The sequence below is a fragment of the Maniola jurtina genome, chromosome 4 (assembly GCF_905333055.1).
Source record: "Maniola jurtina chromosome 4, ilManJurt1.1, whole genome shotgun sequence".
Classification (NCBI taxonomy): domain Eukaryota; kingdom Metazoa; phylum Arthropoda; class Insecta; order Lepidoptera; family Nymphalidae; genus Maniola; species Maniola jurtina.
Window position 1 is genome coordinate 3,780,232 of NC_060032.1, and position 25,547 is coordinate 3,805,778.

Genomic DNA, 25,547 nt, shown 5'->3' on the forward strand with positions numbered 1-25,547 from the left:
CAATTAACATTAGTTAGGTACATATAAATGAGCTTGAAAACCTAAATCATAATCATATTCTTTATATTACAAAATATTTACATAGTTAATTTAAAAAAACATATTGTTTAACTTTATGCGATGGTACTGGACTAATAGCCCGTGAGGGCTAGACCTTCGTTATTTAATAAAAGCTGAAAGTTTCTATGCGCTTTATCAGCAACACAGGTACAAACGATCAGCGACTGTGAAGTTTGGATCGTCGTGGCTTTGGCAGATAAAGGTAACAAAGAAGTACTTATAAAAATTTTCATCAAAGTGTAAAATTTGACAAAGTACACCTTTGTCATCTATTAATTATCTGCCAAAGCCACGATGACCAAACTTCATAGTCGCTTATCGTTCCTCCCTGTATTGGGGACAATGCGTAGAGAAATTCAGCTTTTATAAAATAACGAAGGTTTGGCTCTCACGGGTTCTCTATCTATACGGAAACCTTCGTATGCGAGTCCGACTCTAACTTGTCTGATTTTTGTTATCGTCGCTGTGCATGAAAATCCCTCTACGTGGAATTTTTTTTTTTTTTTGAAAAAAATTTCTTTACTTTTAGATTAAAATCACATAGCTAAAAAGGTTATCTCCATAACTAGCACATTCGCTTAAAACCCGGTTTTTTCCTTCACACGTGCCTTTTGAAATTGAACAAAATCCTAAAAAAAAACTAAAATTTAAAAAAATACATAGCGGATTTTGCATGCGCAGCGGCGTTATATAAATCAGGAAAATAACAAATACAGATATTAATTTCGAGAATGTGTCGAAAAAATTCATATGAGAACCAAACTACGTTAGTATGAAGCGCGCTACGAAGAATCTCCTCTTAATAGCGCAATTTAAAATCACCCAACTGTGGTTCCATGAGCACAGTCTCTGTAGTTTCCTGCACCAGCGGCGAAGTGGTGGGCATAGCGGAAGGCCGCAAGGATATCGCGAGGGGCAACGCAGATCGCGCGCAAAGCTGGGAGGCGCCGCGAGTCGAGCCGACTGATCTATAGCGAGTGCAACGACCCCTTCTGAAATAGAAACATTTCTTTATCTAATCATCTCATCACTTTGAAAACCCCCATGGCTCAGTGGTAAGCGCTGTGGTCTTATTAGTGGGAGGTCCCGGGCTCGATTCAGGGCAGGGGTTTGGAATTTTATAATTTCTAAATTTCTGGTCTGGTCTGGTCTGGTGGGAGACTACGACCGTGGTAGTTACTACCCTAACGGCAAAGCGGTGCCGCCAAGCGATTTAGTGCTCCGGTACGATGCCGTGTAGAAACCAAAGGGGTATAGGTTTAATAAAAACTGCCATACCCCTTCCAGGTTAGCCAGCTTCCATTTTAGACTGCAACATCACTTACCGCCAGGTGAGATTGCAGTTAAGGGCTAATTTGTATCTAAATTTAAAAAAAAATCATCATGAGAAATTATCGCCCATCCATACTAGAATGACGCTGGCCTAGTGTGGATTACCTGTGGCCTCGGTAGGAAAGGCATTCCGAACCAGTGGTAGATGCTCTTGACGATTCAAAAGTATTACTTGTAAAAGTCTAACTGAATAAAAATATTTTGAATTTCGATTTTTTTTTTTTGAATTGGCGGAATTCACACAGCCTTGAGAACATTATAGATAGGGAGCTCCGATTCATTCGGGTTATTCACGATGTTTTTCTTTGCATGTGATATTATTTATTGCATAACGTACATAGCGCAGATAATTTAGAACGTGTTCGGGATGGAATCTTGGACCCCCGAATATGAGGCTGATTTTTATATTTTATATCTAATTGGAACGGCAGTGCCACCAGATGAATAATGATAAATTAATATACAAACATAAAAGAGACAAAATACGAAAAGATAAAACAAATGACACAATAAAGGATTTTGAATGTACGCTGATCTAGCACTGAATGGCCTTGTTTATTCAATGTTCTCTTAGTACCTTAGTAACTCCCGAACCAACGATATCCACCCGTCATTGAGTAACTTAATAACTAGGCTATCGCTCACTGCACCGGTTAGATCGTCGAAACTGAATGTGAAACTAGCGGATATGGGAATAGGTACATTGGGAATAGGGAATATGAATGCAAAATTCAAACATCTCGTTTAGGCACTTGTCCCACTGCCGATGAGGAAGCTATTAGCTATGGGCTATTTTCTCGCTCAAGAAATGTACAAACGATGTATGATTCCAGGTCAATGGAAGAGAGCAATATTTTGTACATTATATCTCTCCACTGCTGCAGCGACAAGAACTATCAAAGACAAACACAGCAACACTCTCTTGGTGCCCAAAACACTCGCACAGTTTGCTTAGTGAGTAATTGATGTTTATGGGGAAATTAGTCGCGCCGTCACACTCCCACACTCGCTCATAGCCTAGCCACAAAACTATCCCAACTACACGTTCGCTCCTCGTTGCTCGCCAACTCGTTTCTAGTTTTAGCTCGAGTCGTTTATCGCTAAGCGTCGGCGGTGGAACAAGTGCCTTAAATATAACCTCGCTTACATAACGACCGCTCGTGCTGTTCCTGACACAACAAAGTCCTCGTCACTTAGAACTTAAGTTACCGAGTTTTGAATATATTAGAACTTGGGCTCTCCACAGCCAAATACAATATAAGCTTAGGCTAACTTAGTTCTGCTTTGATAGCCATACATTGTTCTAAGCTATTATTATGGAATAGCAATTAATTTAGCGGTGATACCTTAGAGGTTAAGTGTCCTCCTGTTTGGTAGATCGGGGTTCGCACGCACTTCCAATTTTTTGGAGTTAAGTGCGTTTTAAGCAATTCACTTATTTTAACGGTGAAGGAAAATGGTGAAGAAACCTGCATGCCTGAGAGTTCTCCATAAAGTTCTCAAGATTGTGAGAAGTCTCCTAATCAGCATTTGGCCAGGGTGGACTATGGTCAAATCCTTCTCCGTCAGAAATTCCTCGGAGTTATACAAAACGATTCGCTTCCTCGTTTCTAACACACCCAGCCAGAAGAATTTGGAATACCCCCTCAACAGGATGTTGAAGTCTTGACCATTAGACTTTTACCGCTTAGTACTATTTAAACTAGATAAAACTATTAGAGTTCCTTGATTCAATGTATGTAAACTTTAAAAACTATACCTATCTACTTATTTTTAAACTGTATTCTGCCCTTTACAAGTAGACAAGTATTCGAAACACGAGTTCTAGAATTGACTACTTCTCAAACGTATTGAAGTCACGAAGAGTTATCTAATATCAAACATAGGAAGTTTGAAATTCTATTTCAATTGGCACTGGGCAGTATTTTTCAAAGTTTTATTGAATTGTGCAAAAGCGCTAATTCGATAAACTACCTAAACTTCTAATACCTAACCTTACCTATTACATAATCTAGTTTTATAGTGAACTTTTCAAGTTAGAAGTGCAAAACTATTATTTAGAAAGAAGATAAAATTTGGGGGGAAAATGCTCAATTTGAAAATATGAAAGTCTATATTTTAATCTTTAAGCCGCGTCCACATCAATAAAAATCGTTTTGTGTAGAACGTACATAAATAATTATTGTATTAAACTTTATTAAATAAGTTTCGCCGCAAAGACCTTGTTTTGATAAAGATGTTCACAATAACGATTCGAGAGAATAATTATTTTCGATCAACACAATTTTTCACTACTGAATATGTGGTATTGGCGTCACTCAGAAAAGCAGGTATTATTTAAATATTTTTATCGAATAATTGGAATGTCCTCTCAAAACCAACACAAAAAACACCAGGTTCAATGTGTAGAGGTTATCCGAGAGTTTTAATCTAAACAAACTAATGCCAAAATAAATAATTTAATTAGAGCGTGATTGCTGATAGCAATCACGCTCATCTAATTATCCAGTTCACAATCCAAATACCGAAAATATGCGATATCGCCCCGAATCTCGGAAGGAGACTAAACTAAAACCTTCGAAACACCCGTATTTATGCAAGTTCAATCTTGTTGGCCGCCTAGCAACAGATTGTATGACATCGAATGAGCCAAATATCGATTTTATCAAACTACCTTCATCAGATAAATTAATAATTATATATTACTTTTGACAACACGAATCAATTTTTTAAAAATAACCTAACAGTGGTTTGTATGTTTTCACAGCGTGGACGAGACTGTCTTTAGAAAATGTCTCATAAAAATTCCTATAAGCAAAGGTACGCTGTCTAAAACCTTTGTTTTTGATGATAGATTTTTTCTTTCTGAATTTAAATTTTCTTTGCCTATGAATGAATTTAAATTAACGAATTCGTGGTTCGTGATGAATAATACATCTTCGATCGAGAGACTACGTAACCAAAGGCTTGTTAACCTGGATTTTGACTACAGGTTTTGTTTTGAAAAACATATTGTACCTACAATCTACATACTGTGCGAACGAAAGTATGATAATCATTACAAATAGATACGAAATATTAAGCAGGTATATTGGGACTTTATTTTTATACTTTTAACAGATTATACCTATATTTGAGAAGGATAAGAAGAAATTATCCTGTAAAATTACAAGGTAAATACAAAACTGTCGCATGAATAGGTAGGCATAGGTGATCGTAGGTCTAATTCTATACAAAGTACCTACCTACCTATCTAGCCAAAAGAAAACCGCTGAAGCTAATATTTTACACTTTTCATGCAAGTTTACAATGCAATAAAGCTTGTTAATTTTTTAATAACATGTCTATTGCGATGAAAAATGTATTAATAACTATTTTTTTAATTAACGAACTTGTTCCTCGGGAATCCTTTTCAAATTACCTTTTTTATGTTCCTATTGTAAAATTGTGTTATTTGCATAATTTTTAACACTTTAAAAACAACACTGTAGAAGATATTATTTCAAAATTCATCTTCGCAAAATACTCCTTGTACCTAGAGTCAGTATTTATAGTGTGGTTACACGGTATTTATTTAGTACTGACCCTTCTAAATGTAAGCATTAACAAATTTAATCCCAGTTGTACGTAAAGTTGGAATTAGACAACCGTCTGGCAAGCAACGGTGTTTGACCCTTTGAGAGTAATTTGGTGTGTGGTCAATAACAAAGTTCAAATTGAAGGTAAACAAGCAAATACGTTGGACCTAAACAAATGCCCTCAACAGCACAGCCGGTTAGAAAGCGGACTAAATACTTAATGACATTTTCCAATCCATTCTAAAGATAAATCCATTCTAAATCGGCCCGGCCGCAGTGTCTTGAGTAGAATGCTTTAAAATTAAATGGTCTACCTGCTGCAATGACATCTCAAGAGTCTGAGGAACGCTGCTCTGAATGTTCTGTTGAAGATTGTGTAGATGATCGGGTTGATGGTGGACGACACGTAGCCCAGCCAGAGACAAATGTCCACCACGTGTTCTGAAATAAACGAGTTTATAAGATGGCGCTAACTGCTTTATACCTCTTCGAATAAAGATGGCGGTATCAAAAAGCTCTTTGTTTTGGCGTTATTTCCATCCAAAAAAAGATCTAAGTTAGTCGCGCCTAAAGAAGTTTTATCACAAAAAACTTTTTACATTGTCATGAGATCCGTCTGAACAGACCCTTATCTTTAGTTCTTGTATCGTGACACGAAGCTTCATAAGATGTCACTTGTCTTTGAAATACGACAATTACCTTCATTTTAATCAAGTATGTGCTTAGTATGAGATTTTTAACCCCCGACCCAAAAAGGGGTGTTATAAGTTTGACGTATGTATCTGTGTATCTGTCTGTGGCATCGTAGCGCCTAAACGAATGAACCGATTTTAATTTAGTTTTTTTTTGTTTGAAAGGTGGCTTGATCGAGAGTGTTCTTAGCTATCCAAGAAAATCGATTCAGCCGTTTGAAAGTAATCAGCTCTTTTCTAGTTATTGTAACCTTCGCTTGTCGGGGGTGTTATAAATTTTTAATTTACACTTGTATATATTTAGATTCGGTACTACAATTACCTACCTACAATATACAAAGATATTTTTGCGATTCTTGTCCTTGAGCTCATTATCCTTGGTCTCTAAGTACTGTCAAAACCTTAATGGGGTCATATTGTTTAGCTGAACGATCATTCTGTTAACGACTTTGGAGTTTGGACTCTTTCCAAACCAATTAAGGCTGAATAAAAACACGATCTGAATTGGATTCTCGCTTCTAATGATGATATCGAGAGTTATACTCATCACTACAGGACATAGCGTATATGCTGCGCCTTGGTGCTGGTCCAAGAAGCCATGAGTTCACTACATTCTCATTACGCACCTAATTCTGTTTAAAAAGGTCAATTTAAACAATGTTTAACGGTCCATATGCTAAATTTTGTGACTTTTGGAAGCACAAGACAACTTGCACTTGCCGTATTTTGGTAGGTTTATAGAAAGAATCATATAAAATCACTCATGCAAAGCCAGGGCAATCGAGCTAGTTTTCGTGATAATAATATTTTGATAAAACGAACAAGATAATACTAAATTAGACTTTGAATTCAATCTATACGCAAGTTATAATAAAATTATAGGAAACAACAAAAACAAAACGCCACGCTAACGAAATTGATGTAATAATAATATAATCATTTTACGACAGCCTGCAAAATCGGCACCTTCACGAAAACATTGTCAAAACAATATCAGATTCATAGCTTTGCCAAATAAATTCCAAAGTTTGCGGAAAATTCGACGAAGACTTTGGGGTTTACGAAGGCATTAAAACTTGTAATACAAGTAGAGATTGGTGCTACCTACTTGTAAATCATTTTCATTTGGTGAAATTAGTATTTTTCTTCCCAATGATTTCACATGTGATTTTCACGGTAAGTGATTTTTCAGTTTTCACACTAAAAACTGTTTTGCTACACTAACTAGGAACTATGATCAAGATCAATTATAATAGCGCTGATATTTCACAGGTGGTTTTTACAGAACGTGAATTTTCGCACTTGTAATCGTTTGCGACATAATTATAACTAGATGTTTTTCTCTGTCTAGCACGCAGCGATGCAAGTATTCTTACTCGCACACACTAATTTAACATCTTAAATCAAAAGTTGGCGACGCGACTATGCGCACGCGTTGTCATTAAAAAATAAAGTGGGGTTAAAATTAATTTTCAAACCTTGTGAGATATCGCTTAGCGATTTTTCACAGTCTACTTTATGTAAGGTAGAATTAGGTAAGTAGAAAGTGCTTCATATTATGAAAAAGGTTTTCACATGATTTTTCACATGCTACCTGTGAAATGGTCCATCTCTGTATACTACAGTTAAATTATCATTTTGGACGGGCGAAGAAATCCAAAAGAAAGATTATGCTGAAACAAAATTAAACAACTTTGATTCGTTTTCTGGTAGGTAGAGATATCAGATTAACTGATGTTCTTACTCGTATTACAATTTTTCTTTTTTAATGTTTCAGTCCAAATTGAATTTTGTTGGTTCTGATTGCCCTGAAAAGCGTCGTTCCTTAACTTTGATAATTATGCCAAAGTGCTTTCAAAAAGTATTAATCAAGGAAATTATAACATTTTGAAACTGAAAAGCTTCGTTTACGCCACGGCCATCACCGCACCACCAGGCATCAGACATACCACAGAGCCACAAGGTATAAAATAATCATCGACAGTCGCGTACTCTGTAGTGAGCTGGCGATGGGTTGATCATGATGATGATTTGTATTTGTAACAAGCTTTGTTGTCGCACGTTGTTGTTGGCGTAAAACAGCAGTGATGGACGCTTAAGAGGGGTCTCCCCGTCACTCGCTCCATACAAACGTAGTTCGTCTCTCATTGGAATACTAGAACCAATCCTACTCAATGATGTAGAAACGTTCCGGGAACTAATATCTATGCCTTTGGTTTTCCAGATTTCCGTTAAAATATTCGTTTTCAAAGTTACGCGCTTCTAAAAATTTACATACCAATCTGTGATTTTAAAACTACCTACATATTTTTAGAAAAATCTAAAACGCCACAGGCACAGATATTAGTTTCTAGAATACGTCTGCAAAATTTCATGGACTTTGGTTGCTTAATATTCAAATGAAATTGGGACTACGATTGTATGGAGTAAGCGACGGAGATAGCCCTGTTAAGGTGAAGGACCAGTCGGCGCATCTTTATACCGGGGATCTCTTTCTCACACAATATTAGGTGAAATAGCAAACAGATTACCCACGTGCGCCGGCAATTTTGGTAGTGTTGAGCGTCACCTTAAGTGCAATAGAAAATCACTATGACACAAAGATCTTACCTGGCACTATACAAGCAGGGCATGAAGCAAACAGTATATTGAGGAGGAAGAATGGCGCCCAGCATAGCACGAAGGTGAAGAAGACCAGACCGAGGACTTTAGTGGCTTTCTGCTCATTTGCCACCGCGTTAGCAGACATTGACCTGTCCTTCTTGCGGTTGGCTAGAAATCTGTAACAAAATCATAGAAATTAATAAGTGTAAATTAAAAATTTAAAACACCCCCAACAAGTGAAGGTTACAGTAACTAGAAAAGAGCTGATAACTTTCAAACGACTAACCCCATTTTCTTGGATTATAAATAGCTAAGAACACTCTCGATCAAGCCACCTTTCAAACAATAAAAACTAAATTAAAATTGGTTCATTAGTTAAGGAGCTACGGTGCCACAGACAGATACACAGATACACACGTCAAACTTATAACACCTCTCTTTTTGCGTCGGGGGTTAAAAAAGGCTAAGCCAAATTCATTGCGGTCACAACCAACTAGCATTTTGTTTCATAAATGTAAATAAATGAAATGAAATAAAACGAGCAGACGGATCACCTGATATTAAGTGATTACCGCCGCCCATGAACATTAGCAGCATCAGAGGAACCGCCGATGCATTGCCGGCTTTGATCACAAGCATCATTCCTATAAGATATCCATGTCAAGCAGTGGATATCTATCGGTTGACAGCGACGACAGATATCGAACCCTGGACCTCCTAATTACAAAGACCACTGTGCCAGGGAAGTCAACAATCTCTTATCAAGGACTCAACATAAGTTCAGGAGTCTAATAATCACAACTGTTCCTTGTCGAGTTACAGTAGATATAACCATAGCGATAACATCTTGGGTCTCTGTTATGTTCACCAAGAGACCAGTAAAATGTGTTTCACCCCAGTAATTGTTTTAAAGGGGTAATACCCTGAACGGCAGTTTAGTTCACAAAATGTTACCGCATTTTTGGAGGATTTTATAAATAACAGACCTTACATGAAATTGACGTTTTATTTCGTCCTCGTGGTCTATACAAACAAACACCTATTTTACCCCCTTGGGGATTGAATTTTGAAAAATTCTAATTAGTTTTCGCTCCTTTTGATTTTAATTAGGTACCTAATCTTATAGGTACCGCCTAGTCCGGAACTCAAGGTCTAGGTTCCTCCAGCTTAGAAAAAAAATCTTTTGAACTTTTGCGAAAAACATCTTGTTAACTTTCTATTTTCAAGGAAAATACTGAGTGCTCTAGCCCGTAAAAGCTGTAGGTACCAATCTACCTTTAGGGTAAATCTTAAATTAATTAACAGCTGTATTTTATACCTTGAAGGAATGCCGTGAACGCTGCGCTACGTAGAATGACTTAAATATCTAATTGGTTCGTTAGTTGTACCTACGTACAAATGAACGGGTTAACTGTAGAGGGTATAAAATCATTAATGTACTCAACTGTTGATTTAAATGATTTTTTTAAAAACTAGGTGCTAGCGTATGCTATGGCAGGTATGGTAGGTATGGTAGGTGGTAGCGTATGGTATGTAGGTGGTGATTTTGTTCCCGTGGATATATTTTTTTTTAAATCCCTTGGGAACTCATTGGTTTTTCGGGAAAAAAATTAGCGTATGTGTTAATCCAGGGTATAATCTATCTCCACTTTCAGCCAAATCCGTCTAGTAGTTTTTACTTAAAAGAGTAACATACATCCATCCATCCATACATACAAACTTTCGCGTTTATAATATTAGTAGGATTATGTATAACTAGAGTTAAAACAAAACAGCTGGAAAAGGGATGTTGACTACTAGTCAAATCAGCTATTTTTTATCAAACTTCAAAACGCTCGCTTAATATGGGAGCTTGTATGAACACAGACGTGACGTCATACACATTTGAAGTAATTTGACGTATTTTTTTGTTAAATCAATAATTTAAAATGATAAGCAAACTTAAAACGAGCAGCGTGTGTGGATTTTACGAATTTTGGAAAGCCTTCTATTTATATTTATATTATAATTACTATATATTATATTATAATTACTAAGAAAGGATTTATTTTTGACCCAGGCATCATCCCCATTGCGACCTCGCACTTGAAAGCGCAGAGTTGGCAGACCGCCCACTAACTACATGGACACATGACATCAAATGAGTCACAGGGGATCACTAGATACAGGCGGCGCGGCGTGGCGCATGACCGTAGAGCTGTAGACGTCTAACGATTGATGACAAAATCTAGTCATAAACTAGATGTCCCTTCTTGTCAATGATGGACAGGAAAAACCCACCATTGCTGCATTTTACAATATCCCCTCCCAGAAGCCTTATTATACCCAGAAACCCCCTACTATTACGTACCTATATAAATAAACAAGGCCATGATTATATTTTTAAAAGCAATTAACACGTTAAACGCCGATAGAAAAAAATAAAAATCGTAAAAATACTTTTGGTCGTAATTTGTTTATTATGTTACGATACGTATAGAAAATAAGTTTTATTCAATTCTGTACATGGGTTACATAGTTACAGTCAAATACATAGCTGAGGTCACCGGTGCACCCCATGGCGCACAAATACAGAAAATATATTTTCCGGTACCCGGCGCCGCGCCGGCCACCCCGCCGGCCATTTTATTTTTCAGTAAAACTGATTTTTATGTTTATATTTCATTAAAAAATAAAGACTGCTAATTTTCGTTTAAATAATAAAGACTAATTTGAATTATATATCCTGAATTTTTATTTTGGTTACTTTTTTCGCTATCTTTCATTTTTTTTTTCAATTCCTTACAAGGTATGTTTGTCCCACTGCGCAGTATAGTTCTACAGCGCCGTGCCGGTCACGGAGTACGAATAAAGTAACAGTCAGTATGGCCGGCGGCGAGAAAAAGTAGTTTGAATATGACTATACGTTGAGGTCACCGGTGACCCCCATGGCGCTATGATAGAGGAAGGGTGAGGTCACCGGTGACCCCCATGGCGTTTAACGTGTTAAGAATACGACGGGCTCCCAGACTAGATAAGAGCCATCTAGTGTCCTTTGACGATGAAATGGAATGCAGTTCACAATAAATGCAAATTATTCTGGATTTGATTAATAAGACCGCAATCAAATCAGTCAAACCAGAAGCGTGAAAATCACGGACATAATATTTACATTTACATACAGTCGAATAAAGCACTTCCTTTTTTAAAAGATGTCGATAAAAACATACATAATAAAAACATTAATTATGTGCCACTAGAGGATGCCTGCGACTTCATCCGCGTGGATTTAGGTTTCTAAAGATCCCGTGGGAACTGTTTGATTTTCCAGGATAAAAAGTTGCCTATGTCAATTACAGGGACGCAAACTACCTCGGTACCAAATTTCATACAAATCGGTTAAGTCGATGGTTTTTTGGGAATCCCGTGGGAACTCTTTGATTTTCCGGGATAAAAAATAGTCTATGTCCATTCCCGGGATATAAGCTAACCCTGTACCAAATTTCGTCAGAATCGGTCAAACTGTTGGGCCGTGAAAAGAAGACAGACAGACAGACAGACACACTTTCGCATTTATAATATTAGTATTAGTATGGATTTGTTTTATATCTTTACGTATTTTGTCTCTTTTGCGTTTAATAATTTATCATTAATCATCTAGTTAGTGTAAGTGGCAATGCCGTTCCAATTAGATGTAAAATAAATAAAAATGAAATAAAATAAGTACCGACATACATACATCACTGTTGAAATTATTGAGGATACAATATTTTATATTCAACTAATTAGGAAGTAACTAAGGAACTATGACATAAACCTCTCATGAATATTATTGCGAAAATTATACAACTGTTCCTCTCGAATAGTTTGCATACGGAACCACGGAATTAGGCTGTCTGGCCATTCATTTCGCTTAATTAGAAATGGCAACTTGTTAGTTGCTAGTTTTTAGTACAAATTTTTGAATAAAGCACTATGAAAACATTAACAAGAGCTTAAATTAAAACTTCGTCGTCGGTCGTTAAAATTCAGTGTTTTAGAGAATTCAATGATAGGCACCTAATATTATTACAAAAAACTTTACAAATAAACTAGAACGACTTTACCCACGTAGACTTAGCGTTCTTTTTAAGCCCGTAGGAACTCTTTGATAAAAATCATTTTTTTATTTCCGTCTACGGGATATAAACCTCAGAGCCTCGATAGCTCAACGGTTGAGTAGCGGACTGACTTCCGAGAAGTCGGCGGTTCAAATCCCACCCGTTGCACTATTGTCGTACCCACTCCTGGCACAAGCTACGCTTAATTGGAGGGGAAAGGGGAGTATTAGTCATGATTAGCATAGCTAATATTCTTTTTTTTTAAAAAAAAGCTTTTGTCAAATTTCTCCTCATTTCTTCATCAGAAAATTTGTATGGTATAACATGCCGTACTTCACGAGTCCCCCACCCTGCCATAAATAAAAACTAAGCTGAAATCTTTAGAGCTTATTTTGAATTATTTATCTCAGACTGAAGACGGAGTTAAAACGAGATAGATTTAAGGAGATAGATATATAACACCGTCTCGTTTTAACTGTTGTGCCCTAATTCGCACGAGCGTTAAAAAAGCGTCGCGTTAAAAGATCCCGACGAATCGAGAACCTCCTCCTTTTTTGGAAGTCGGTTAAAATCCGGCGTTGCGCTGACAATACAAAGTGCGCGTTAAAAAAGCGCTGAAGTGTGAACAGATACTTGGAAATGCATTTGTTCTATTTGCACGCTTTTTTAACGGACGTTAAAAAAGCTCTCGTGCGAATGAGGCCTAAATCTGAGCGAAGTCTGCGCTCCATATAATTCAGCCTTAGAAAAAGCGAGCAACACTACCACAGATTTTCTAAGACGTAATAGAATCGTTCATAGAAATACGAAAGCAATCATTTTTCGTTACTTTCGGTAATTAGGCTTTGGTAACGACCTCACCATATCTAATGAAGCAAAATAAAGGCAAAACGCTCTGTTTAGGAAAAGTAATTTTAGATAACGCAATCTCGGCCAGTCATGTTTTTTGCTTATTCTTGTCGCACGCCTAAATGTCTTTTTTTGCTTTATTCTATTAAAGCTGACCTTCTACATGCGTCCCTTTGCGCAATCCTTGTTCCTTTCTTGATGGAATAAGAACATTTTGATGTTGACAGCGACATTTGTAACAGGACCTTTACATTTTTTGTAAAACTTTCGGCTCGTGTCCTCGTCCGATTCACAAATTTTAAATGAATAAATATGATTGACTAGCTGAGACCCGCGACTTCGTTCGCGTGGACGTAGGTTTTTTAAAAGTCCCGTGGGAATTCTTTGATTTTCCGGGATAAAAAGTAGCTTATGTGCTAATCCAGAGTATAATCTATCTCCATTCTTAATTTCAGCCCAATCCGTTCAGTAGTTTCTGCGTGAAGGAGTAACAAACATACACACACACACACACACACATACACACAAACTTTCGCCTTTATAATATTAGTGTGATAGTATGATAAATGAATAGAATGAAATAATGAAATTTTACAAAGGTGCCGGCGCGGCCCTGCGCTTGAATAAAAAAAAAAAAACAAAATTCAAAATATTTTTATTCAATTAAACTCTTACAAGTAGGTACTTTTGAATCGGCAAATGCATCTACCACTGGTTCGGAATACCATTCACTTGCACTTCTGTCCTAAGTATAATAATATATCTTGCTTAATTGGTCAGTCTTCATTGATTGACTCCCGTGACCGACATAATATGGTCAGGAGGTTATTATTACTATCCTCAAAGGTAATGCATTTAGCGATGCCAGAGGGTTTCAATGGTTTAAGCCTCGCTCGCCGTGTCTTAGTTGCTATGCTGGATGGGGTTTGAATGACCATGTCTGAAACAGGCTGGATCCTTGCACTGTTTACTTACCTCAAAGACAAAGCATTTGGAGCTGCCAGTGATAGTTTCAATGGCTTGAGCCTCGCTCTCCGTGTCTCAGCGGCTATGCTGGGTGGCGTTTGAGTGGCCACATCGCGGCCACGTCTGGCACAAACCGAGCCAGTTCCGTTGCCGCAACCATTCATGTAGCTTAGTTGTGGATGGGAGACGCTCATGCCGATTTTATTGCGCTGCGGCCTGTGGAGAAATAAGTTTTTAATTTTTATTGCATAGGTAAATGTTCATTACTATAGTTTCAATACTTGTTATGGTCCAATATGATCAAATGCCAAATTCCACAGTATGGAGTTATAAAAAATTGGAAACTATGATTTCTAAGTTAATCCTATTTTTACAATTTTTTTCTAATTTCCTGACAATAATTCATCGATTTTTTCAATTATTTATTGACTGAGTGTTATTATAACAATATAGTTAGGTCCTTTGTTTGTATAGGTACCAATACAGACTGTACAATGTCTAAGGCCAGATATTTTTTTTAAATAATTGCAAGGTGTGCTAAATCGTAATTTAATAACTTTTTAATAATAAATTGCTTTCACGTAACATTAGTTTAAAAGGTAATCTCACTATTTCTGAACTACGAGGAAAAGGTAACTGGCAAAAGATAGTTTATAATAAAACATTTCCTTATTATTTTCAGTTTAATTTGCGACTGCTTTATTATGTATAATAACCCGCTGGCACCGAAAGCGAGTCTCCGTTGCGTAAACAACACCGTTAGCGAATGAATTGTTTAATTAAGTAAACCATTATTAAAACATCGATTAACCGGGAGAGTTATGGTAGAGTGACATCTTGATTAAAATTAATACGCCGTGATAGCCTAGTGGATGAGTCGTCCGCCTCCTTTTCGGAAGGTTGGGGGTTCGATCCCAGGTACGGACCTCTAACTTTTCGGAGTTGAGTTTGCTTTGACGGTGAAGGAAAGCATCATGAGGAAACTTCATGCTTGAGAGTTCTCCATAATGTTCTCAAAGGTGTGTAAAGTTCTCAAAAGCCTATGCCCGCACTTGGCCAGCGGGACGGACTACGGCTAAACCACTCGTAAAACTGTGACCAAACTATTCTCATTCTAAAAGCAGCGCCGTTCTCAGTAGTGAGCCGAGTATGAGCTGATCATACTGCTAAATGACGCTACCTTCAATATTTTCGGAGATATTTCAAAAATTATTCTACCAATTTTAAATGATGATGACTGTGGATAATAATCCATACTATCCATACTAATATTATAAATGCGAAAGTGTGTCTCTGTCTGTCTCCTAGCTTTTCACGGCCCAATAGTTTAACCGATTTTGATAGGCTACTTTTGCTACAGAAAGTGACATAGGCCATTTTTTCCCCCGGAAAATCAAAGCGTTCTAACGGGATTTTTAAAGATTTAAATTCACGTGGACGAAGTCGCGGGCATTACTTACCTAGTAATATAAAAAGTACCTAATAATAAGTGGTGATAACTGATAGCCTAGTGGTTAAATTTCGGCCTCCTATTTGGGGATACCGGGTTCCATTCCGGGCAAGCACCTTCAACTTTTCATCAATTTAATATTATCTGCTTTAGGCTAAGAACTCACGGAGCGGGTTTCACTAGCGCCCGCCGCGATGGCAGAATTTTAAAAACTTTTCTAAACTCACAAGACCAAAGGTGGAAAAAACATGATCAGGAAACCTGCACGCCTAAAGAGTTCTCTATAACGTCTCAAAGATGTAGGAAGTCTGCCAATGTCACTACTAATGGCCTAAATTCTTCTCAATCTAAGAAGACTCAGTTCTTAGTGGGCCCGCGATAGGTTGAGATGATGAATTGTAAATATTCATCTCTCAGTACTTAACAGTAGGTTGTACAATTTTTAGTATTACACAAAGGATATGGTTTATCTACGCAAAGTTAAAAGTGGTGACTTAAGTTAAAAAAAAATTCGTATGATGATATTAGATAAATCTAAAATTACAGGGCATCCTTGTAATAATTATTTAAAACATTATTCCGATTGATAATAATAATGAAAGTAATTAATTATTGTTATAAAAATTAGATAAACGTAGTAATATTAGCTGTACATAGATGGCGCTGTATACTTTTCAACCATTTGTTCGTATTATGTTCAGCGTTCACTCAAAAAGAAAGAATCCCATGTTATATGCTGCCGCGGCTAGTTACCTACCTATTCAATTTTTGCAAAATGCCTACTACATTGTTGTGGTGTATTCGAGGCATTCAGTTATTAAAAAGTTCTTATTATAATCTTGATATTAGTATTTATAACGAAAATAAAATGACAGAAAATATATTCCTAATACGGTTGTATGGGTTTCACTCGGAAGTACTCGAAGCAATGGGATAGGACATATTTTGACGACGCACTGCTAAGAGTCAACAACTTAGCCCAGCTGTGAGCTGATGAAATGCTTACCTGGATATAGATCTGATCTGCCAAGTCAGTTATTGAGTCAAGACACGTTGCTAGGTGATGGACCGTGGGAAATCCTCACTCCCCACCTCCGCATGCACTGTTAAAAGTGAGAAATTGTGCCCAGCAGTGGGCAAGTAAATGCTCACCTGCATGTGTAGGTTACCCACCATGTCAGTCATCTAGACCCGTTGCTAGGCGACTGGTAAGGGAAGTTCTCGTTCTCAACCTTCGCCCACACACTGCTGAAAGTGAAAATTTGCCCACATGTGGGCTAGTAAATGCGCACCTAGACATGACTAATTAAGTCAGTTGTCGAAACTAGGTGACAAAACGTAGGCAATCTTCGCTCGCCACCTGCGCACGCACCGCTGAGAGTGAACAACTGTGCCCAGCTGTGGTCTAGTAAATGCTCACCTGGATGTGGAGGTGACCCGCCATGTCAGCTGTCTGGACACGGTAGTGCTTGGTGAAAGGTCGGGAGAACTCCTCGCTCCCAGCCTTCTCACGCACTGCTGCCCGTTGTCGAACCCGCCGCATTGCCTGATGAATGTGATCAATGTTAATTACATTGTCAATAGAAAAATCCATACTTAACTAAGTAATTCATACTTTTAATATTATTAATGCGAAAGTATTCTTTTTGTCTGTCAGCTACCTTTTCACGACCGAACAGTTTAACTGATTCTGACGAAATTCGATACAGGGTTAGCTTATATCCCGGGGACGGAGATAGGCTACTTTTATCCCGGAAAAGTGCAAGAGTGCAGATTTTTTCCATGGGTATAGTTAAAGACCAGAGAGTGACATAGGCTACTTTTTATCCCGGAAAATCAAACAGTTCCCACGGGACTTAAAAAATAAACTCAGGAAGGTAATTATTTCATTTGGTATTAGTTACTAATAGTTAAGCGACGTAATACAAATAAGCAAAATTTTGTCTCTCACCACATTTTACAGCTATTATATTTACATAATAACTACTTATTTCATTTCATGCTCTATAGTCTATACAAACAATCCTTCTTTATTCCTTTAAATTCGACTTCGTCAGTTTTCTATTTGTAGAACTAAGTAAACAGTATTTCTGTAGAATGGCAGCGGTATAGAGTAAATACGGACAAAATTCCAACAAACAATTTTTGTCAACTTCTTGAAAAATGTATAGCACACGTAACATGTTTTGATACTTACCTATACGTTTCTAAAATCTTTTCGAGTTACAGTAAACAAGTGAAAACTTTAGTTGCGGCAACTTTGCACTGAAATGCAATAAATTTATCAAAACTTGTAACTTATTATGACATTCTTTATGCGTGTCAAAATCCGTGCCAATAAATCGGTTAGAAAAGGTGGTATTATTTAAACGCATTGCAACGCTGATGCAGCGACGAATTTAATTGAGTACGTCGATGCAATTTTATATATTACTTCGTCTTCAATCAGGTGTTAATAGATTCTAGCCTTTAGCCAAACCCTTCTCCTAAGAGAAGACTCATGTTCAGGATGATGATGAATAAAACCTTCGACGTGCTCATTTTTGTGGACAAATTTTAATGTGCACATTTTAAGTTGCGTCAGTAACTGACGAGAACAGTATGCGCCGAAGCAATCAATTATTGTTTCGAAGTAAAAACTGACATTGTATTGTCTATTTTTCTGACTGTATGTAAATCATAATTTTGTTTCGATGGAAAACTCAACGACGAATACAGCGTTGAAAATAATACGGCTAAATATGCCACACTTTCAGCATTTGTCTCTAGCAATAAATAATAAATATCTATCGTTGTCCCCTGACCTATGAATAATGGGAGCAGGTTTGTTTTGAATAATATTATTCCTACAAAGAATTTTTCTTTATTGTTGTGTGTATAAGTGGTCTTTTAAAATACCGTGGCGAGTTGCTGCTTTAATTTTTCTATTTTCTTTCGAAATTCTTACTAACATGGTTTATTCATACCTAAGCACAAAATATTTTTATTAGGTGTATGAATGGATGAATAAGAAAACCTAAAATTCTGGAATATAAATAATAATTATACACTGATTATTATTTCTATACGAACTCGTATATAATATACGAACAGTGTGTTGAAAATACGAATGAGTGCTGTTATACCTAGGGATATTTTAGTACCTTGAAACTAGTAGGTAAAGTTCGCAAATAATAAAGAAATGGAACGCATTTCATATGAGACTAATAATTTAACTAGCGCATTTTCGTGGTTGCGTTTATCGATGTTTCAAATCTCAAATTGTCTCTTATAATGCTATGATTTGTTGCATAATACTCATTTTGGTTTCCATTTCAGCTGATCGCGGCTAAGTGTCTAATATATTCTGGCAGGTTCCCAAATACCGAAAGCAAGCAAACTGTTTAATCCCCTGTCAATTGCCAAGGAAGTTATGCTAGGGATTATGTTTTATTTGTCGTTCGCCGACCATGAATATATTCGGGTTCAAGATCCTTACATTTCTCGGTCTACCAAATGTTATTTTTCTCAATATTTCGTGCGGTATGATAAAAAGATTTAAGATTTAAACTTTTAGCAATTCATAAATGAAATAACCGAAGCAAATATTAAATTTTTTAAAGTTAAGTAAGTCTTCATAATAAAAGCTCTTGGAGGAATTATAGACGAGCAATAAAATAGTTTACTTTTGGTAAAAATTACATGCCATAAATGCGAAAGTGTGATTGTATGTTAGTTTGTTGGTTTGATGGTTTGTCCTTCAATTACGCTGCAACTGAGCAACGGATCGACCTGATTTATTGCTTGGATATACTCGTAGTTAAAACCTGGAGAATAAGTTAGGCCACCTACTTTTACATCACGAAAAATTAAGGTCTAAAAAAAGTTTCGAAATCGATTTTTAAAGTTGACCTACTCAACATAAGACCGTGGAGGTTATTAAAAATGAAAAAAAAAACCTTTTTATCAAACTATAATGCAGGTAGGTACGTCGCTAGCAAAGCAGTGACACGAAAAACGCATTCAGATTTGCATTTCTAAACCATGAACCGCGCTATTTCAACTCGAGAAGCTGTTACGCTAAAAGCCAGTGAAAAGTTTGCATGCCTTTGTTTCGCATTATCGCTACATGATGCTCGAATAAAAATGCATGCATAGGTGCGTGCATAAACATTAGACGTGTTCAGTTATTATTCAAACTATATTCATAGGCACGAGTCATGTTTGTAAGTTTGTTTGTCTTGATCAACTAGCTGATGCCCGTGACTTCGTTCCCATGGATATAGGTTTTTAAAATCCGAATTTCCGGGGTAAAAAGTAGCCCAAATTTCAGCCGAATTCGTCCAGTAGTATTAGCGTGATAGAGTACCTAACAAGCATTCATACATACATACATACTTTCGCATTTATAATATTAGTAGGATAATAAAGAGGTAAAGTTATAAGTTTGTTCGTAGGAAGTAATCTCGTAGTAGGAAGTAACTATCAAGCGTAGTGTGGGACGCCCTCCATGCATGATGGAACGACGATATAAAGCGGCTGGTGGGAAGTGGCTGGATGAGGAAGGCAGAGGACCGTGTTTGGTGGCGCGCTCTTGGAAAGGCCTATGTCCAACAGTGGACTTCCACAGGCTGATGATGATGATATAAATAAAAGAAAACGAACATAAAACATACATGCCTAAATTCTCACCTCCTGTGCGACCCTCCGGGCACTGGAGTGGCGGCCAACCTCGCCTGGCTCTTCAGCAGCTGCACAGTCAACGCGAACGACACCACCATCATGAGCATAGGAATGTAGAACGCGACCAGAGAGCCGAACACCCAGAACAGGCGGTTGTTGATCACGCACAGCTCTGGTGTCGGCATTATGTTGGTTCTGTTGATGAGACCTACGAAAATAAAAGGTTTTGTTACACAAGTGTAAATTAAAAAATATCACCCTCGACAAGTGAAGGTTACAGTAACTAGAAAAGAGCTGATAACTTTCAAACAGGTGAACCGATTTTCTTGGATTATAGCTAAGAACACTCTCGATTAAGCTACCTTTCAAACAAAAAAACTAAATTAAAATCGGTTCATTAGTTTAGGAGCTACGATGCCACAAACAGATACACAGATTCCCAGATACACACGTCAAACTTATAACATCCCTCTTTTTGGGTCGGGTAATTGTATTCTAATACTCCCAATGACATACTCCAGATAGGCAAAGCGCCGTACATTCATTTTGAAAAAACCGGACAAGTGCGAGTCAGACTCGCGCACGGAGGGCTCCGTACTCGGGTATTTCTTCTGACATTTTGCACGATAAATCAAAAACTGTTATTCATAAAAATAAATAAAAATCTGTTTTAGAATGTACAGGTAAAGGTTTTATCCAAAGGTGTCAATCGTGCCTCGCCAGTATCTAGTGGATACTTTGTTGTTTGTCTATCTGTCTGTCTGTCCGTTTGTCGTGTCTGTCAAGAAAACCTATAGGGTACTTCAGGTTGACCTAGAATCATGAAATTTGGCAGGTAGGTAGGTCTTATAGCACAAGTAAAGGAAAAAATCCGAAAACCATGAATTTGTGGTTACATCACAAAAAAAAAGTGTTCATGTACAAATGATTACTATTTTCAATTTTCGAAGCTATACCAAGTGGGGTATCATATAAAAGGGCTTTACCTACGCAATGCACATTCTCAAACTGATCTTTTATGCATAATAGTTTTTGTTTTATCGTGCAAAATTGACGAAAAAAATAACCGAGTACGGAACTCTCACGAGGCCTCGGTGCGCGTGTCTGACTCGCGCTTGGCTTTTTTTTATTTTATAGTGTTTACTATCCAACAACCTAACAATAAAGTAGGTACTATTACTATCAACTGCTGATATAAATATTATCATAATACAAATATAAATTAAAAATTTATAACACCCCGACAAGTGAAGGTTACAGTAATAACTAGAAAAGAGCTGATAACTTTCAAACGGCTAAACCTATTTTCTTGGATTATAACTAAGAACACTCTCGATCAGGAGACATTATATGGACATAAACTGTGTATATGTTACAGTCATAGTGATTAAATAGCTATTATACATAATGACTGGTCATTATGTATAATATCAAAATTGACTAGACAATGTAATAAATTAATCACTTTATCCGGATATTATTCATAATAGCGGTTCAAAGTTAGCCAAAGTAATAAATACGGTCTAACTTTGAACCTAACCTAACCTAACCTAACCTAACCTAACCTAACCTAACCTAACCTAACCTTACCTAACCTAACCTAACCTAACCTAACCTAACCTAACCTAACCTAACCTAACCTAACCTAACCTAACCTAACCTAACCTAACCTAACCTAACCTAACCTAACCTAACCTATGTACCCGTTATAATACATAATTATGTCATTAAACCACGAAATAAGTCTCAAAACAGTATAATATTGCTACACATATAGTTAGGTATGCATAAGGCAAATTGAAATATAATTTTATAATATTTACCTGTAAGTACCTACTTGTTTTATTACATCATCCAAGTCTTCGAAGAAATTATATAAAATTGCTAGTTAATGTGATTAATTCTGTGTCAATTATCAGTTTATCTAAATTGGGTAGACATTATAAATAATGACTAGATAATATACATAATATCAGGATTTATTACTTTGGCTGTGACATATATATTTAATATTTGATAATAAAGACATTTTTCAAACAAACAAAACTCTCGATCACCACCTTTCAAACAAAAAAAAAACTAAATTAAAATCGGTTCATTAGTTTAGGAGCTACGATGCCACAAGCAAATACACAGATACACACGTCAAACTTATAACACCCCACTTTTTGGGTCGGGGGTTAAAAATATGTTACACTGGTGCACAGACTTTACACGAGCTCAAAGATTTGTATGTCCGTGCAACTCTAAATCGCGCCAAAATATTAAGTATGCAGCGTGCTCCGAATACAGAGCGTATCTGCATCAACTTATAACTATTAATATTTCACCGCAAAATCTCTGTTTTAAAATTTCCCTCCAAGTATACAATATTAAAATCTCGAATCGAGCATTCAACTTCACTCTAAATTCTCGTCAAATATTTCATACGTTTCAATGCTTGCTTAAATATGCCTGGTGAATTTTCATCTCCTTACATCATAATAATTATTCAAACTTTTAAAATGGACTTTACTGTCTAACGTATAGGGTCAAATTTTGTCTGCTGCATTTGTTTCAGGAGGAATTACAAGTGTGTAAGATATCCCACATAATATGAACTAAACAAGCAGTTTTCTGCTTGCATGTTAAAAATAAGTAGATAAATCTTCCTTTAGTATAAGCAATTTATCTCAAGCAAGCTTTATTAACCCACGATCCAAAAAGAGGGGTGTTATAAGTTTGACGTGTGTATCTGTGTATCTATCTGTGGCATCGTAGCTCCTAAACTAATGAACCGATTTTAATTTAGTTTTTTTGTTTGAAAGGTGACTTGATCGAGAGTGTTCTTAGCTATAATCCAAGAAAATCGGTTCAGCCGTTTGAAAGTTAGATTAAGCATGATTTTAGTCAATAATATTTTAGTAAGTAATCATGCAAAAAAAAATATCAATGTAAGTTCCGATTTATTCACCTATTCATGAGCTGTAAGGTTTGGAAAGATCCAAGTCCAGCGATGTTTGAGTCCCGTGCTGGGCATATAGATATTTTGGAGCGTGTTCCGCCATACATGGGCCCTCCACGTTCCTCACTATCCCATTTCTCGCCACCATTTGAGGGAAAACTCAGCCAAAAACCGATATCAAAAGCTACTCGTATGTACCGTACCGTTAACCGAAACGTACCTACCGTAACTTGATTAATTACTAAGTAGTAAGTATTTATCCAGTTGAGGACTTAAATTTTTAATCAACGTCTCAAAGGTACAAGATTGAGATCGGTCACGTGGGCATAATGTCTACAGAAGGGAGATTGGGGTATAATTTACTGTTTGACCCAGCCCTTATTTTTGTCACGTTCACTTTATCCTTACCGTTTAGATCATGTAATTTGGAAAAGCCCTCATAAAAAGCTAATGTAGCTGAAGCTTGCCATGTTTACTTAATTTTTAGCTAGCCGCCATGTTTTTAGGGTTCCTTCTGTCTGAATGAAAAATAGAACCCTTGTAAGATCACTCGTGTGTCTGTCTACTTGTCCGTCTGTTACAGTCCATTTGCTTTGACAACTAACCACAAATTCTCCCTCTAGACCCGACTAGAGAAAATTAGAAATTCTTGCCGGGAATAGAACCCAAGACTGCTAAGGTTAATACAATTGAGGGAATTAAAATGTTTAATCAACGTCTTAAAGGCACAAGATTGAAATCGGTCACGTTGGCATAATGTCTACAGAAGGGAGATTAGGTATAATTTATTGTCTTTGACCCGGCCCTTATTTTTGTCACGTCCACTTTATTCTTACTGTTTCTCATGTAATTTGAAAAAGCCCTCATAAAAAGCTAATGTTACTAGCGGAATGCCATGTTTACTTAATTTTTAGCTAAACGACATGTTTTTAAGGTACCGTACGCCCGAATGAAAAATTGAACCCTTATAAGATCTTCTTAGTGTCTGTCTGTTCGTCTGTCACAGCCAAGTTACTCCTGTACGGGAGCTGTGTCTGTATGCTCGACCGTAGCAATAGGGAAATTTCCCAACCGAGCGGTGTTGTGCTCGGTAGCGCCAGCTGGGCCGACGGTTATGCGTTGAAACTTCTATATATAGTCCAATTTGGTAAACGCTCTGTCATTGCGATTGAAAGTTGCGTGTTCTATTTTGAGTTTTCAATTAGTCTACCCGTGCTGCCATCTAGTGTTTCGAGCGTTGTTGATTGATTGAGTTTAGAAGCGACATCTTCTTGCTAATGTGGCAACCGCTACACTCCCACTGGACCGATTAAGTTGAGAGAATGCAGCCTGCAGGCAATGCAGAATGAGAGCCGGCATATCCAATAAAAACCTCTTTCCCATGAAATGAAAGATTGTAACATAAGCTTCAATTGTTATTACGGGCAGAACGCAGTAAACTACCGGAGAAAAGAGAGATCACCCCTGCACGTTCCACAAAAAGGTGCAATTTTTACTAGAATTCTTTGTAAAGAAGTACATAGTTCAGCAATGAAACCGCCTAAGAAGGCGAATTTTAGAGAAAATATCTAATTCAAATGGCATGCGCTAGTAAAAAAAAATTTCAAAAGAAAAATAAAACCGACTTCAAAAACCAAAAACACTAAAAAGTAGAAAATAATTTTTGTTTAGCTACACATGTAATGTACCTAGGTATGACGTCGAGCGAGCATATTAAAACAAAATTAGAAATCCAAGAGTGAAGCTCGCCCGACTTCATACCTAGGTACATTACATGTGTAGCTAAACAAAAATTATTTTCTACTTTTTAGTGTTTTTGGCTTTTGAAGTCGGTTTTATTTTTCTTTTGAAAATTTTTTATTTCACAATTTTTAGTGGCCCCACTGTACTATAATATGCTATGCCCAGTTAAAACCCTACTGTTTACTAAGCTATTACAGTGATCGCGAGCAATTTGCTCTTATCCATTGAGGAGTTCTGTTCAAAAAAAAAAAAAAAAAAAGATCCCGACGAATTGAGAACCTCCTCCTTTTTTGGAAATCGGTTAAAAAGCCCGCCATCTTGCAATATTAGTCCGACGTCGCGTCGGAAGAAATCGAGTAACTTTACTGTATATAAGCAACAAACTAACACACATTAGAACTCTATTGGTTATCAGGCCAGGTTCCATACAATAAATACAATAATACCCATCATCCCTGGATAGCATATAGTATGAATTTAAATATTCCTCAAACGCAAAAATGTACCAATTTCAAAACAAGTAATTAAGTAAGGCTATCCAATACCTAAACCCTCATCCAAGCCCCGTCTAACCTTGTTTGTTTAATG

General features: G+C 36.9%; 1 protein-coding gene and 1 long non-coding RNA gene across 2 annotated transcripts in view; one reads left to right on the forward strand and one right to left on the reverse strand.

Moving 5' to 3' along the window:
* Nucleotides 1-676: 676 nt before the first annotated feature.
* LOC123864643 (D(2) dopamine receptor A) overlaps nt 677-25,547 on the reverse strand; it is a 95,641-nt gene continuing 70,770 nt past the window's right edge. Inside the window, exons 5-10 of the mRNA XM_045905246.1 lie at nt 20,282-20,480; nt 17,031-17,156; nt 14,170-14,376; nt 8,273-8,442; nt 5,285-5,411; nt 677-1,052 (exon numbers count right to left, since the gene is read on the reverse strand). Coding sequence (XP_045761202.1) covers nt 860-1,052; nt 5,285-5,411; nt 8,273-8,442; nt 14,170-14,376; nt 17,031-17,156; nt 20,282-20,480 — 1,022 coding nt within the window. The 3' untranslated portion in view covers nt 677-859. The remainder of the gene's footprint in view (nt 1,053-5,284; nt 5,412-8,272; nt 8,443-14,169; nt 14,377-17,030; nt 17,157-20,281; nt 20,481-25,547) is intronic.
* LOC123864693 lies at nt 10,663-11,255 on the forward strand. The gene is made up of 2 exons (XR_006795827.1): nt 10,663-11,177; nt 11,221-11,255. It is a non-coding gene; the product is annotated as an uncharacterized LOC123864693 (long non-coding RNA).